The sequence below is a fragment of the Passer domesticus genome, chromosome 7 (assembly GCF_036417665.1).
Source record: "Passer domesticus isolate bPasDom1 chromosome 7, bPasDom1.hap1, whole genome shotgun sequence".
Classification (NCBI taxonomy): Eukaryota; Metazoa; Chordata; class Aves; order Passeriformes; family Passeridae; genus Passer; species Passer domesticus.
The window spans coordinates 51,593,086-51,607,573 of NC_087480.1; the positions used below are offsets into that span (position 1 = coordinate 51,593,086).

The 14,488-nt window shown below is 52.8% G+C and overlaps 2 protein-coding genes across 5 annotated transcripts in view; one reads left to right on the top strand and one right to left on the bottom strand.

The window, feature by feature from the left end:
* TMEM125 (transmembrane protein 125) overlaps positions 1-7,551 on the top strand; it is an 8,263-nt gene extending 712 nt beyond the window's left edge. The window contains exons 2-3 of one of the 4 annotated variants that reach the window (XM_064428609.1): positions 854-996; positions 4,029-7,551. In XM_064428609.1, coding sequence (XP_064284679.1) covers positions 4,335-4,997 — 663 coding nt within the window. In that variant the 5' untranslated portion in view covers positions 854-996; positions 4,029-4,334 and the 3' untranslated portion in view covers positions 4,998-7,551. Of the gene's footprint in view, positions 1-119; positions 823-853; positions 997-3,695; positions 3,932-4,028 lie in introns of those variants that run through there. The other 3 variants (XM_064428611.1, XM_064428608.1, XM_064428610.1) reach the window with 3 other exon arrangements.
* Positions 7,552-9,617: 2,066 nt separating this feature from the next.
* On the bottom strand, positions 9,618-14,220 carry C7H1orf210 (chromosome 7 C1orf210 homolog). Its single transcript, XM_064428604.1, has 4 exons — positions 13,976-14,220; positions 11,622-12,129; positions 10,839-10,985; positions 9,618-10,420 (listed from the first exon to the last, which is right to left on the bottom strand). The coding sequence occupies exons 1-4, from the start codon at positions 14,063-14,065 to the stop codon at positions 10,071-10,073; spliced, it is 1,095 nt and encodes a 364-aa protein (XP_064284674.1). The 5' UTR covers positions 14,066-14,220; the 3' UTR covers positions 9,618-10,070.
* Between the last annotated feature and the right edge of the window lie 268 nt (positions 14,221-14,488).

Genomic DNA, 14,488 nt, shown 5'->3' on the forward strand with positions numbered 1-14,488 from the left:
AGCAGCCCAGGAAAGGAGGAGCATTGGGAATTGGTGGTTGGTATGGAAGGCAAAGGAGTGTGGATCTCTAGCTAGGATTTTGGGCAAGACAGATAGATTCCACATAAAAGCCCCATTACTCCCATTCCTTGCAGGTTCCTCCATCCCCAGTCCTGAGTTCTCAGAGAGGGAACCTTCTCACATGCTCTCAGGTGCACCATGACAGGCCTTGAGCACCATGACACAGAGCTTCTGGTTTGTGCATTGAGAGTAATTCAGTCATAAGATACATGTGCTTCATTCTCTTTGAGCCTATAGGGAGTTAGAACAGAATCAAATATGCTTAGACACCCCAAACCTGTCAGTATTGAAGAGGCTTCTGGGCAATGCCCTAAAAAACATTATTGAATTTGGTCAGCCCGAAATTTGTCAGGCAGCTGGACTAGATGATCGTTTTAGGTCCTTTTCCACTGAAATACAATAGAATAGACAACACAATAGGCTAGAATAGACAAACTAGAATACAATAGACAGAATAGAATGTACTGTTTCAATTGGAAGGGACATACAACAATTCAGGGCTGACTCTCTTGGTAAAGAAATGCTTCCTAAAGCATTGGAGGTTGAAAAAATGACATGAAATTATGGGAAAACATTTATGACTATTCTGGACTAAAGATTTTTGTGAGGCACAGAGTGGTGGAAGGTCCATCCCAAACAGGCTATGGACTGATCAGGAGAAGAAGCAAATAAGCTGTGATGGACTGGGAAAACAGAGGGCTGAGATGGCTTGGATTTGCTTGAGATTGTGAAGCTCTGTTGGCTCTTATCCTCGCTGCTCAGGTAAATAATTTTATGTATTATTATTTTATAGCAAATCTTATTGGACTCTCCCAGTCTCCATGATGTTTACAAAGTCCACATAAAAGCTGCATAAAACCCTTCCAAGGCTGGAAGTACAAGGAAGTACAGCAAGAGCCTGTCTCATCCCCAGACTTCCCCTCCTAAACCCTGTGGGTAAGCAATGTTTGGGGGGGGTACCCTGGGTTTGAGAAGAGGAGGGAAGTGAGAAATATTTCAAGAGCTGAATTGTATGTGGCTCTGAAATTGAATTTTTAATTAATGTACAGTCCATGGCTTGTCTGCCAGATATCAGTCTGTCAGGCACAAGAAGTTTATCAGTAAATAAATATATGCATGTATCATTCCGAGGCATTCAGCCAGTGTACATCTCCCACACCTGCAGCCAGGTGCACATTGATGATGACCCTCAATTTCCAGTTAAATGTTGTCAGAGTATGGAAAGAAAAAAACAACTAACACAATGGAAAAGGAAAAACATGAATATTTTTTTCTTTCCTGCATTCCTAGTGCTTTCCTGTTCTTCCTCCACAGCTGCCAGCCAGCAGTGGGGAAGGACAGCATGTCACTTTTTTCCTGAAAAAAGGAGTGGTGGGTGACAGCCCAGGATAGGGCTGCTTTGGTTTAACATATAAAGAGTTTTCTGAAGAGGGTGGGAGGCAATGCACCCAGCCTGAGGAATGAGAAACTGTAGCTAGATTTAAGGAGGAATGTTTTCATGGCGAAGGTGATTTAACTCTGGAATGATCCCTGAGGGGCTATAGATCCTCCATCCTTGGCATGTAAATGAATGGGGCCCTGACCTGCTCAGTCTGACTTTTAGGTGAACTCTTCTTTAAGCAGATGACTTCACAAGGTCCCATCCCACCTTAATTATTCTGTGATTCTAGGAGTAAAAATACTGTTATTAGCAGCACAAGCCCTCAGGGTCTAGAGAAGCAAGTGTGGATGGTTTTAGAGCAAAAGATTATATTCCCAGAACATTTTCAAAGAGACATAAGAAAATATGAAAGCACACTTCAGTGGAAGCCTTTGCCTCTCCAAATAATTTGTTTAATAGGGGTTAATATAACACTGGGAAATACATGCTTGTAGAGGTGATACCTAATTTTGTTCCTCAGCCAGATGCTCCTATGGTTTTATTTTGCTCCCTTGTCCTTCCTCTGAGCAAATAAAATACTAAAATGGTTACATTTTAAAAAGGAACATGAGAATGCAGTGCTGTAGCTTGATTTTTGATCACATATTCCCTCATTGTGGTTCATGCTGTTGTGGTTTCCTTGTTTACTGTTTGACTTGTGTAACTTGGGTCAAGCAGCAGAGGGACACAGACTTTGCACTTCTCCAAGCTTTATGTTTTCTTGGTCTGAAATCTCAATCTAATCTACAAATTTGCTTTCTACTAGACTCACCCATTCATTGGTAAGGAGGAGATAAGGCACCTCTGTGCTTGGAGAAGGAAAGCCAGGAGAGAGCAATGTTTAGCCCCAAGCTGATTTGCATAGGCTAAGGAAACAACTTCAGACTCACTGTCTCCTTGCCTCTCTACTTTAACAGTGCCCCGTGACATCCTCACCTTCCTGGGGACTCGTGTCCTGGGCACACACAAGCTATCTGCTGTCTCACGCAAAATCAAAGTGCATCCCAGCAGGCACAAACCGACACGCTCAGCCACAGCTCTTTTCTCTCTCTAACTGCTGCATTCTGGTTGCTCCGGCTCAGCCAGGAGCTGCAGGTCTCTCTCCCACAGGCCTCCCAGCCAGGGTGCCCCCTCTGTGTGCTGGGTCTCTGTGCCACAGCCATCTCAGGGCCAGCCCCTGCAGCTCCCGTGCCCACGGACTGCCCGGACACGTGTTGGGCCCGGAGCCAGGCCAAAGTGACCTCAGCTCCATCACAGCCGGGGAGTGACTCAGGAGGAGCTTGGCCTGACACTGTCAGGCGGTGTCTGGTTCGGGCACTCCCCGCACCATTGTCCTCCCTCTCCCCCCCGGCCCCTGTTGCCTGGGCCCTGACAGAGGGGGTTTGAGGTGTTTGCTGGCAGCAAAGGCATTGCCACAAGGGATGCCGTCTGTGGAGAACAGAGACAGGGACAGTGATGAGAGCAAAGATCCCTGGTGTGTGCAGAGCTGCCAACATGTGGAGGTCAGAAATTGTCCCTTCCTGTGTGTAATGAGCCCTGAGCCCCAGAGCCGAGCAGGGCAAGGTACAAACAGAGTGTGTTTGACAGGGGCTGATGGGCTCCCGTGCTGTCCTCTCCAGCACCTCTCCATGGTTTGGGTACTAGCTGTTCTAGAGGGTCCCTGTGGTGCTGTGGGACCAGTTGGAGTACTCACATGCCAGGTAGGAACATTATGAGAGAGAAATGCAAGTGGTTTCTGCTCTTGATCTAAAACTGTACCCAAAGAAGTATTAAGGGGGGCAGGATAGTGGGGACACAAACCTGGGAACCACAAGGGGTGGGCTGAGACAAGGTGCTGTGCCCAGGGGAGCCCAGCTAAGCACAGCACCTCAGAGCCAATGCTGCCCTTCCTCTGCTCCCCTCCAGCGGCAAAGTGCTTCAGAGACCAGCAGCGAGAGAGCAGGGCTCCAGGCCACAGCTAAGGGCTCTTTCCAGGGATGTGCTGAGATCACTGGAGATGTAGCTGCCATATTTCTGTAAGGAACTTTCTGAGGGGAAACCACTGGCAGTGCAGGGATGGGGCTGAGAACACGCAGCTATGGCAGATCTCACTCTTCCAGCCACTGGAGTGGAAGGGTTAAACCCTGATCCTGACCCCCACCTCCCATTCTGGGCAGCAGAGCCAGTTGGTGACAAGAGGCTGATGCTGATGAGGGAGCATGTGAAGCCGGAGCTGTGAATGGGGCTTTATCCCAGAAGGGACCTGCCTCTGCTCTGTCCCTGCCCTGCTGCCAGCACCAGCTGCAGGCAGAGTCCTTCGGGCAGCAATGTGCCAGCAGTAGGGCACACAGCGTTGGGGAGGCAGGAGAGTCGCCCTTGGGGCAGGCTGGGGTTCCCCCACAGCACATGGAGGTCTCCCGTGAAGACATGCAGCTGAAGCACACAGGGCTTCTGTGAGGGAAGCTCAGCAAGGTCTGCAGGCCAGCCTGAGCAATGAGGCCCAGGCACAGGATTATTTGGTACAGGGGAGCAGGGTCTCTGTTTAATGATCTCTTCTTGACTTTTTCAGATGAAAGACACAGGAAAGGAAGGAGGCAATCCTGGCTGTTCCCCTGTGGTGCTGCTCTGGGAACGCTCCATCATGTTTCACAGCCCTGCCTCGGTGGTGGGCTCAACCCCAGCATGTGGACCATAGTTCTCCGGGTGGCACCACTGCAAAAGGAAATTCCATCAGGATGCAAAGAATGAGACCGAGACATCATTGCTCGAGAAATGCAGCTGCCTTCACCACTGCTGCTGCACTGACCCTCCGTTTGCTGTAAGGGTGCAAATTAATCTGTGCCACCTCTGTGCCCTCTTCACCCAGCTGCCCGCCATGCCAGAGCTGGCAGAGCTGAGCAGCCCCCGCACACCTGCAGATGCAGACCACATCCAGAGGAATATCTTGGAAGAGCATGTGGAGCTCTGGTGGTTCCAGGACCCCAAGAAGTCCATCCTGTGCTATGGGATGGCCGTGGTGCTGATCCTGGCCTGCGGGATTGGGGGCATCATCCTGCTGTACAGCACCAGCAGCCGGTCTGGAGAGTGGCGGCTCGCTGTGGGCACCACACTCTGCCTCCTGGCCCTGCTGGTGCTGCTGAAGCAGCTGCTGAGCTCTGCAATCCAGGACATGAACTGCATCCGCAGCCGGGATCAGATCGAGCTCCTGAAGAGCGGAGGCTTCTCGGACTGCCTGGTGCTGCTGCTGAGCGCCCTGGTGCTGCTGGTCTGTGGGGTGGTGCTCACCATCCTCTCCACCAACACCATGCAGCTCAGCCCCGCACGGCCGCTGGCCAGCATGTTCACCAGCGGGGTCATCCTCCTGACTGCTGGCAGCGCCATCCTCCTCTGCCTGCTGCTATACCTGCTGTGCACCTCCTGCCGCCGGGCGGCTCCTCGGAGCCTGGAGACCGGCGAGATCCGCGTCTTCACCATCTCCGGCCGCCTCGCTGGAAACAGGCGGCTTCCCCCCACCTCCAGCATGGCCAACCTGATCTGACCCAGGACACCTCTGCCTGAGTCTTAGTGGATACAGCCTGTCAGTGATGGCCTTTCCCCAAGGAAGGGTGACGGCTGCAGTGTGCCCTGTGTTCCTGTTGGAGATGACTGGCATTTGCTTTGCTCCAGGCTGGTGGCACAGCACAGACTCGGGGCACCTGGATGGGCTCTGACCTGGCTGGCATTTTATCTCCACAAAGCCTCCTGTGTCAGCTGCTGCCTGCCTGGCTGTGACCATGTTACAGAGCGAAGGTGAGCCTGTCTTGTACCTCTGGGAACCCCAGTACTTGTTCGGTTCCTGCAGCTCCTGGAACGGTGTCATACACTCTCCTGGCAGGAGAGGCTGTAATTGTGGGTGGTATAAAACCAACCTGTGCTCTGTACAGAGCCTCCAGCTCCTGAGTGAAGTAGAGCCTCTAGCAGCTGGTGAATGGCAAGAGATATGTTGCATGTCAGCAGGCACGAGGGAGCCTGGTGGGAGGTATGGCTGCAGGGGCTGCTCCAAGAAATCACTGATGCCTGTGGGAGTGAGTGTGGGATTTGCATAGGACTGTGTGTGCCAGAGCCACAGCATGGCTGGACCTCACATGAAATGCTTTTTGTGTTTGCAATGCCAGTATCTGTTCCAGTGTTACATTTCTGCAGCCCACCATCACCTGTGGTTTATCAAAGGGGTGATCAAGGGGTGTTGGTGTCAAGGCCCTGATGGATTATCTGTGCTGGACTGAGTGTTGGGGCTCTGTTTTCATGCCAGGATGCTCCAACTGCATGAGCCACAAACAGCAAGGTGCACTCGCTGTGGGATGGTGATGGAATGTCCAAATCCTGGGGCTGCCCTCTGCAAAAGCTGTGGTGTGAGGGGAGAGTGCTGTGCCCTCCCACAGGAGCTTCCCAGGCAGAGGCACCTCTGCTGCCAGGAGCCCTGCAGCTCATCCCAGTCCCTGCTTGTTTCCATGCTGTTTCTGTCTCCCAAGTGCTGCAGCTGCTGCAGGGCAGAAAAATTCCTCTACTGTCACTTGGGCTTTATCTGGAGCTTTTTTGACATTTTATCTCTACAAGGTGTCCTGTTTTATCACCAAGGTGTCTCTACCAGAGGCAGACTAACAATTCACCCCAGGAACTTTTCCTGTGACTTAATGAGAATTTTCTCAGGTAAATTAGACTTTCCCACATAGACTCACTAACTCTTTCACTGCCCTTTCCTCAGACACAGATCCCAACCTCCTGCTGAAGATGCTCCTGCATGACTTTCTCCTCTTAGCTGCTTGGTCAGAGCATGGTGCTAATAACACCAGGGTCATGGGTGTAAACCCCATGTGGGCCATTCTCTTAAGAGTTGGACTCTGTGATCCTTCTGAACCCCTTCCAGCTCACTGTTCTGTGATTCTTCATCTTGTCAGCTCCCATCTTTCCTTCACCTGAGTTGCTCTGCCCCAGATGTTGGTTTTGCTCATTATTTGCCAAGGGTCCTCTGCCATGGAACAAGACTGAGCTATTGTTTTTTGGTGCCTGGTAGCAAATTCATTTGGAAGAGGATGGTAGCTGATTCCCTTGCTAACAGCACAAATCACTGCCCATGTTACACCTGGAGGCAGTGTCAGAGCTCACCATCAGCTGGTCAGTGAGGGGTTCACCCCTTCACAGCTCCAGACCAACCATTCCCAATGCAGTGAAATCTCATGAAACCACATTTGTATTCACCTGCTCTTGCCCTGCTCCTGCTGACTTTCCTTTGCCTGAAGCCTTGGATTGTTTTCCCCAATGTACAGGTACATCATTTGAGCTTTTCTCTCTGTATCTCTGTTATTTCTACATTTTCCTCTGCCACTTTCACATCTTCTGTAGATTTTATTAAACTGCTGTTTCCTCTTCTCTCTGCATCTCCTCCCTTAATCTGCCCAGGGCTCAGAAGGTGGTGGTGAGCTCAGATCCTCCTGTGCTAAATCTCTTCAGAGCTGAGCTGTTCTTTCCCTCTGGGCTGTCTGGCCTCAGGTCCACCAAGGAACCCTGTGCTTACACAGGAGGGGACAGGTCAGAGCTGAATGGTCTTGCACACCATCACCGTTGCTGCTGCTCTGCAGGTCTGTGTCAGTGCAGGTGCAGTTATGCCAGGCTGCACCCCTTCTGCCAGCGCCAGTGGTCCAGCAGTGACTGCCAGCTCCACCAGCCCGCACGTGCTGACAGGCCACAGCTGCCTGCACACCAGCTGTTTTGCACATCTGGGCATTTCTGTGAAGAGGTGTGACTGTGCCCAGCTCGCAGCTCCGTGCTGCCTGCATGTCAATGTGAATCCTGTCCCCTCCACAGCCCCTTCAAGTCACAGTGCCTGTGACTTGTGCCAGAAAAGGGTGATTGACTGTGGGCCACGACAGCAACCCAAGAAGATAATGGCTAAGAACAGGCTGTGCCTGAAGATGGTGGCTGAGTGTCCAGCTGACCAGAGGGACAGCCTGTGCTGCCCAATCACTGACTCCCCTCTGCAGCACAGGTGCTGGTTTGTTTCTTGGTTCCTGTGCTGTGTGTGGACATACATAATAAAGTGTTAGAGAAGTTGACTGTGTTGAAGGCTGATACTTGAATGCAGGCCTCTCTGCAGAGCAGAGGTGTCAGGCTTTTCAGGGCTGGCCTCAGCCCAGGGCAGTAATCACAACAGCCCAGGGTCCCACGTGTGGCTGTGGTTTTGGATCACCAGCTAGTGTGGCAACGCCACCGCAGCCCCAAAAATGCATGTACTTCTTTCCTGATGAGAATTCCCACCTCCAGATGCATGTTAATGTCTCTCTGCTTAAGAATCCAGGTGTATCCAGATTCCCTTAACCACCGCTCTGTGAACCTGAGACCTCACCATGCCCCTGAAAGATGCTCACGTGGAGCACACAAAGCCTCCTGAACGTGTAGTGCTGGCTAGTTTGTTTACAGAGAAGCTGTTTCACCCTGTGGCAGGGCTGAGCCTCACACCTGGAACCAGTCTGCCTGCATACCTGCTCCTGGTCCTGGCCAGCCTCAGCCAGGCCCTCATGGCAGCTTCCTGGGTGGACCCCTGGAGAAGGATCCTCCTTTTCATGCATGTATTCCCAGCTCTGCATGCCAGATGTATTGTATTTCCCCCACAGACATGAGTTGCCAGGTGCCTGCCCACTTGCACTGCAGCTGCCTGAGAGGGGCAGAAAATGCATGCACACACACACACACACACAAGAAAACCTGCCATATCTGCTAGGCTAAAAAATAAATGGGTGGACTTATGAACAGGGTCAAAGTAGACAAGCCATCAAACCACTAAGTGCTGAGGGGCTGGTGAGTAAGATCCTGGACAAATAAGCCTGGGTGCTTGTATTTTTAACTTCTTTTAAGACATCACCAAGACTAAAAAGAAAAGACTGCATCTAGCATGAATTCATGTGACTGAAAAGCATGTTGAAAAGCCCAGAAAATACCCTACAAAAGATAACTGAAATACTTTTTCCCAGCCCTCACATTTAAATCTCTTACACAAAAGATATTAGAAATTTCAAAAAATACAGTGTATAGTATATTTTCATAGGTAGCTGATGAGCCCAGAAGGCAAATTATGAGACAGTAACTGAAAAAGTAAAGCTCACTTTAGAAATGTGGCATTTAAGAGCAAAAGTTGGCTGACCACTGAAAGAAGCCAGCAGGTTTTCCTCCTACTCCAGGCTTCAAGTGGCACATTTGCCCTCTAGCCTGTCTCATCCATCCAATGCCTGACCCATTTTTCCCCTTTGGTTTGCATTCTCTGGGGTGTATTATCTACCTTTTTTATGCACTAAATGTTTTAATGAGTGGAGAAATAGAAAGGCAGTTAGCAGTGATATAGAGAATTGAAGGAAGTGGGGGAATTAGCTGTGTGGCAGAGCTTTGAGAAATGCTGTCCTGTGTTATCTCATGCTCTGGAGCATGACAAAGAGACTCCTGAGCTATCAGGGATGGTAATGACTGGGCGGTGCCCTGGGAAATCTTCCCAATCGGTTGTACCAGCCTTATGAATCACTTACTAAAGGTGAATGCCACTGCTGCTCCCTGCTTTTAACTCCAGAGTAACCCATGAAGGCACAACCAACTCCAGCAGAAATAACTTGCAGTTACTTGTGATTCATGTGCTGTTCATTGTACCACAAAGATGACAGGAATGTAAAAATTATTGCATTTGTACAACTCCACAGTTGAACACAGTTGACACATGGAACTCTGTAATGGTGCTGGGGGAGAAGGTCACCTCGCCCTAGTGCATGGGCCTGGCACTGCAACTGGCAGCACTGATGAGTTTTCTCAGCTCTGCAGAACTGACAGGGGAAAGGTGTCTTTTAGCTTGTCTTCCTGGAGAAGAAAGAGGGAAAAGAAAGAAGGGCCGTGGCTGGAGAGATGTGCACAGAAGCCCTGTGATGGTGCACCAGGGCTGCCTGCACCATAGCAGGTGAAATATTTGTTTGGATAAGAGCACTCACTGTGCCACAGATGTGGTCTCTCATTGCCACAGTTAGAGGAATGTATTTATGGTCCTTGAAAGCACATGCAAAAAAAGCTGTGCCCCAGCTGTGGGGCTGGGGGTCTCCTCCCAGCACTGCCACTAAGAGAGTCCCAACAAACCACTGCAGGCAGAGGCAGGGCTAAATCATGTTTTAATCACACCTCAGAGTGACAATGCATTGAGGGACAGATCAGGGCTGGGTCTGGTGTCATGGGGCAGTGGGGCCAGTGCCCAAGACCCCATGGCAGCACCAGGGCAGGCTCCTCTTCCCACTTCACCTGCCTTCCCGGGCATGATAGGCACCATCTCCTTCATCCTCAGCATCCGAGCAAGGCTGGGAAAGCAGCACCTGGCTTGGTGTCCCTGTGACAGCACAGCCTACTGGTGTCAGGCTGGGATACTCTGGGACTGGCTGCCTTCAGCCTCCATAATCATTCCTAGCCCATCCCTCTCTCCCCTCCTCTCTGCTCCCTTCCTCCTGCCCCACACATGTGGGGCCCAAAGCTAGGGACAGGTAGGAAAAGGTGGAGCTAGGGAGACAGCAAGAGGCTGCAGCAGTGGTGGCTGAGCTGTAAGCTTATAAGCTCAGATGGAGCGATGCAACTCCCGCTCCTCTTTTGTTGGCAGCTGCTCACTGGGCTGGATGTAGTTGTCCTCGATGAAGCCATCATCATCCTCAGCTTGTAGGTCAGCAGCATCAGTTATGGAATGGCTCCCACAGGAGCCCCTGTCCCAGCTGCTGCTATCCTCCATGGGGCTGCCTCCGATGGAGCTGATTTCAGGCAGCGGCCGGTGGCGGTAGCTGGCAAAGTTCTTGTGGACAAGCTTGCACTTGGCAGCCAGTGCAATCAGGATGGAGATGCCAACCGCTGTCACTAGGAATCCCACCAGGTATGGCCAGCTCCTTCCCCCCTTCCCAACAGGCAGTGCAGTGGCTGTGATACAGGAAAGGCACATGGTCAGCCTGTGGCACACCCAGCGCTTCCCATCCTCCAGCCCTGTGCCTGCCTGCAGTGTGCAGATCCTCTTCACCAAGATCAGCTACCAAGGGGGTGTGAACACTGGGGGCAAAACTGCCTGACAGCTGGCTGGTACTGCTGCACATCACTGTGGAGAGTGATGTGCTCCATGTGGCTTTGTGGCACCTTTCCTGTCACAAAGCCAGCAAACATCTCCAGGAGCTGGCCACCCTCCCACCAAGCCACTGCACCAGCATGGCCCAGCAGCCTGCGCCTCTGGGGCTTTGGGGCAGAGCAGGGGGACTCCACCTGCAGCCCCATCTAGTATGATGGAGGACAGGAAGGTGCTAGACCTTATGGACACCTCCTTATGGACACCATCCGCACAACTTACTGTTGTTCTCAGTCACTGTGATCGGCTGTGGTGTGCTGAGCCCACGAGCAAACCGCTGCTTAATCTGGCAGCCCAGGTCCTGAGAATCCAGAGCTGCGATCTCCTGGCCCCTCAGCTCCGGGGGCGACACGCAGGTCACCTGCACAGCTGGGAGACAAATGGGCTAAGGTGGGGTGGGAGTCCGTGCCCATCCCCTCTCCAGTTCAGAGAAGATGATCCCTGCTTGCTCCTGGGTGGATGGGTTGCATTGCAAGGTGCTCCTGGCTCTGCCTTACAGACTTGCTGACCCTCAGCAAATTGTAGGAAACAACCAAAGGAAAAATCCCCTGATCAAGAAACTCTTGTGTGACTCTAGGAGCTCCTTTAAACTGGATACAGACAAATTCATGGATACCCACAGAAACGCCACTGCTCTTACTTGGAGCTGAGCTCAGATGGTTGGAGCCTGACCTGGCTCCAGAGAGGAGCTGCCAACTCCTCAACAATGCACTCCACAAAGACACATAAAGATGGATTTAGAGGCCAAAGCATACATACAACCCATTTCCTAGAAGAGTACAAATTATCTTGCTGACGTTCTTAGAAATCCTTGGTATCCTTTGTAACTGCAAGCAAGGAACAGACACATCACCTCACCTTTTGGTTTACTATCCCTCAACAGGGTAGGACACAGAACCATCTCAGACCTTGCCCAGGGGTCGGAGCAAATGGATCAAGCAAGACTCCTACACTTGAGATTCCATCTGCCCGACACACTCCCTGCCACCCACCCCTTCCACTCACCTCGCCTGCGCCGCAGCCACTGCTGCAGAGGGTGCACGCTGCAGTCACAGACCCAGGGGTTCCCTTCCAGGCGCACCCGCGGGACTGTCTCCATCAGCTGCAGGCTCCAAGTGCCCACAGAGACCAGCGCGTTGTGCCGCAGGTCCAGGTGGAAAAGAGCCTTCAGTGGCAAAAGGAAAGGGACATCAAGATCTTGCAAGCTGTTGTTTCTTAGAAGCAGGGTGTGCAAGTTTCCCAGGCCCTTGAAAGCGTCCATGTGGATGTAGGTGATGCTGCAGCTGCTCAGGTCCAGCAGACGCAGAGCCCCGAGGTTGGAGAAGAGTGCTGGGCTCAGCGTGAGCTTGGCATTGCTGGAGAGGTTGAGAGAGTGCAGGGAAGGGAAATGCTTCAACAGAGTCCTGTGATGGGGCATGACCAAGGAGTTGAAGGAGAGGTCCAAACTGGTGATGTTTCTTGGAAGGGAAGTTGGAGCATGCTGAAGGCTCTTCCCACTGCAGTTGGCCCATGCCTGGGAAAAGAGCTGCTGTTTGAGATGTGCTATCCATGATGGGGAGTGTCTCCATAGAGAGACTGCTCAAAGGTTCAAATGTCTTAATTACCCTTGCAGAGTTTAAAAAAGCAAAGACACAAATGCATTTAAAAACCACATGAGATTGGAGTGGGCCTAGGAAAATGGAGAAAGATGAGCAGGACAGCCCAGGACTGAGAGCAGCTGACTGAAACATTAAAGGAGGAGCATGCAGGACTGGAGGGAAAACCCAAAAGGATGAGTGCAAAGGCAGCAGGTTGTCACCCCCCTGTCCTTCCGTACAGGGCAGCTGTCACACAGGGTCAGTTTGCAGAAAGCCTTCCTTTTCCTCCCCTGGATCCCCACCTCCAGCCCCCGGGGAGCTCTTGTGTGACACAGGGGCATCCTCCCAGCTGGAGCAGGGAAGCAGAAGAGCCTTGCCTGTTGCAAGGGCAGGCAGGAAGCTGACCAGGCTGCAGAGCTACAGGTACCTGTACCAGTCACCCATGCCAGGAGCAGCTCCCTGGGGCCTGTGCAGGATAGTGCATCAATGCTTCCACCTATCCCATGTTCTTGAGGATACATGGTGAGTAGCTGTGGCTTACTGCTGGCTGGCTGTGTCAGTATTAGGAAACAAAACAGGCCATGGACCATTCGCTGTCCCAAAAGACCAGCAGAGCAGGATGGAAGGATCAGTCAATCCACATGAATGGATTTTTTTTTTTTACCAGTAAAACAGGGTGCCCCAACTCAAACAGTTCTGGGGAGCAGTCTGCAGCATGGGTTACTCTTGCCTGGGCCTTTAGCGGGAGGGGGTCAAGTGTCCAAACTGAAGCTGCCAGAGAGCAGGTCAGCAATTTAAGTTTGGTTGGGAAGGCACAAGCTCCTGCTAAGTGCTGTGTTTGGACCTTGCAAGCAGAGATGCTGTGCTTCAAGTTTACTGTGGTCCATAGTCTGGGTTTCTGTGTTGGCTACATTCCAGCTAGCTGGAATTTTCATTTCCTTCACCTCTCCTTTCATCCTCTTCTCCACTTAAATCTCCTATCAGACCCTGCTGTTCCTGCTTGGTAGAGGAACAGATATGCCCTTAAAAACCTCAGGCACTGCAGACTGGGTTATAATTGGGCCAAGCCACAGGGGCACCACATGAGCCCAAACACAGCTGGGCTCAGGGAGGCTTTGGAAAACAGTGCAAACTTTTGGGTGGAATAACTGAGAGCTCAGTGGAAAGGTCAGTGGCCCATGACAGCCACTTTCCTTCATTCTCCCAACTCCTGCCTGCAGTCAAGCTGCTGGCTGCAGTGCTTGTCCCTGTGGCTTAGTTGTGTTTCCTGCTCCTTGCCGGGTGCTCAGTGATCCTGGCCCCATGCTTGCCAATCACCCTGGCTCCAGTCACTGCAGCACCATGTGAGGGGTTGGGACCCCCTCAGGGATGTGACTCATGGCTGCTTGCCATGCACTCCTTATGGGCAGCTGTGTTACACCTGCAGCCAAGAGATCCCCACAGTCAGAAATACCACGACTCAGACAATGCTTTCCAGGCTGTGCTCTGGTGAACAGGCTGGACAACATGACATGTTCAGCTCAAGGCTGGGAGCAGGACAGCCAGGCTCTGGGCATGGGCAAACCACCCCTGTGGCTGGTGGCCACTGGCACAGCACATCTCCCAATTAACTCTGCTGGCTCCCGTGGGTTTTCATCACTCGTCTTCTCCTGAGCTGTGAGAGCAGGAGTTGCCTGCCAGGCCCTGCTGCCCCGTGGCACCGCAGCTGAGCTGGCAGGGCCAGGAGCGGGGCCCTGCCCACCCTCAGCTGCTGCCCACACCGCGGCCCCGCGGCCCCCCTACCTGGTGGTCAAGGCTGCAGGGGTGTCCCATCACCACCGGCCAGACGCAGAGGAGGCTGCAGACCCAGCAGAGCAGGCAGGTAGGAGCCATTTGGCTCCAGGAAACTTCCGGCCAGAAAAACAAGTGTCGGGGAAAGCTGGGAAGCCGGCAGAGCCGGCCCTGCCGGGCGAGGTGTGGCCGCGGTCGCCCGGCTCAGGGCCGCCACCGGGTCCCCACACGCCGGCCCCGCAGAGAGCAGCGCCCGGCTCCGAGCCTGGCTGCCGCCGCCCCGGCCCCGCTCCTCCCGAGCTGGTGAAAGGTGGCGGTGCCAGTTACACATTAACAGCCGCGCCCCATCACCTCCCAGCCGTGTGGCCGCCCGTGATCGGTGAGCAGCACTGCCGGCTGCGCTGTGGGGGCTGCCGGGCTGGCAGCAGGACCCTGGGCGGGCTGCGAGCCCCCAGAGGCCAGGGGGCACCTCTGCGGCATCTGCCCTGAGACACCGCGCTGCAGGAGAGCAGCCGGAGCCTGGTC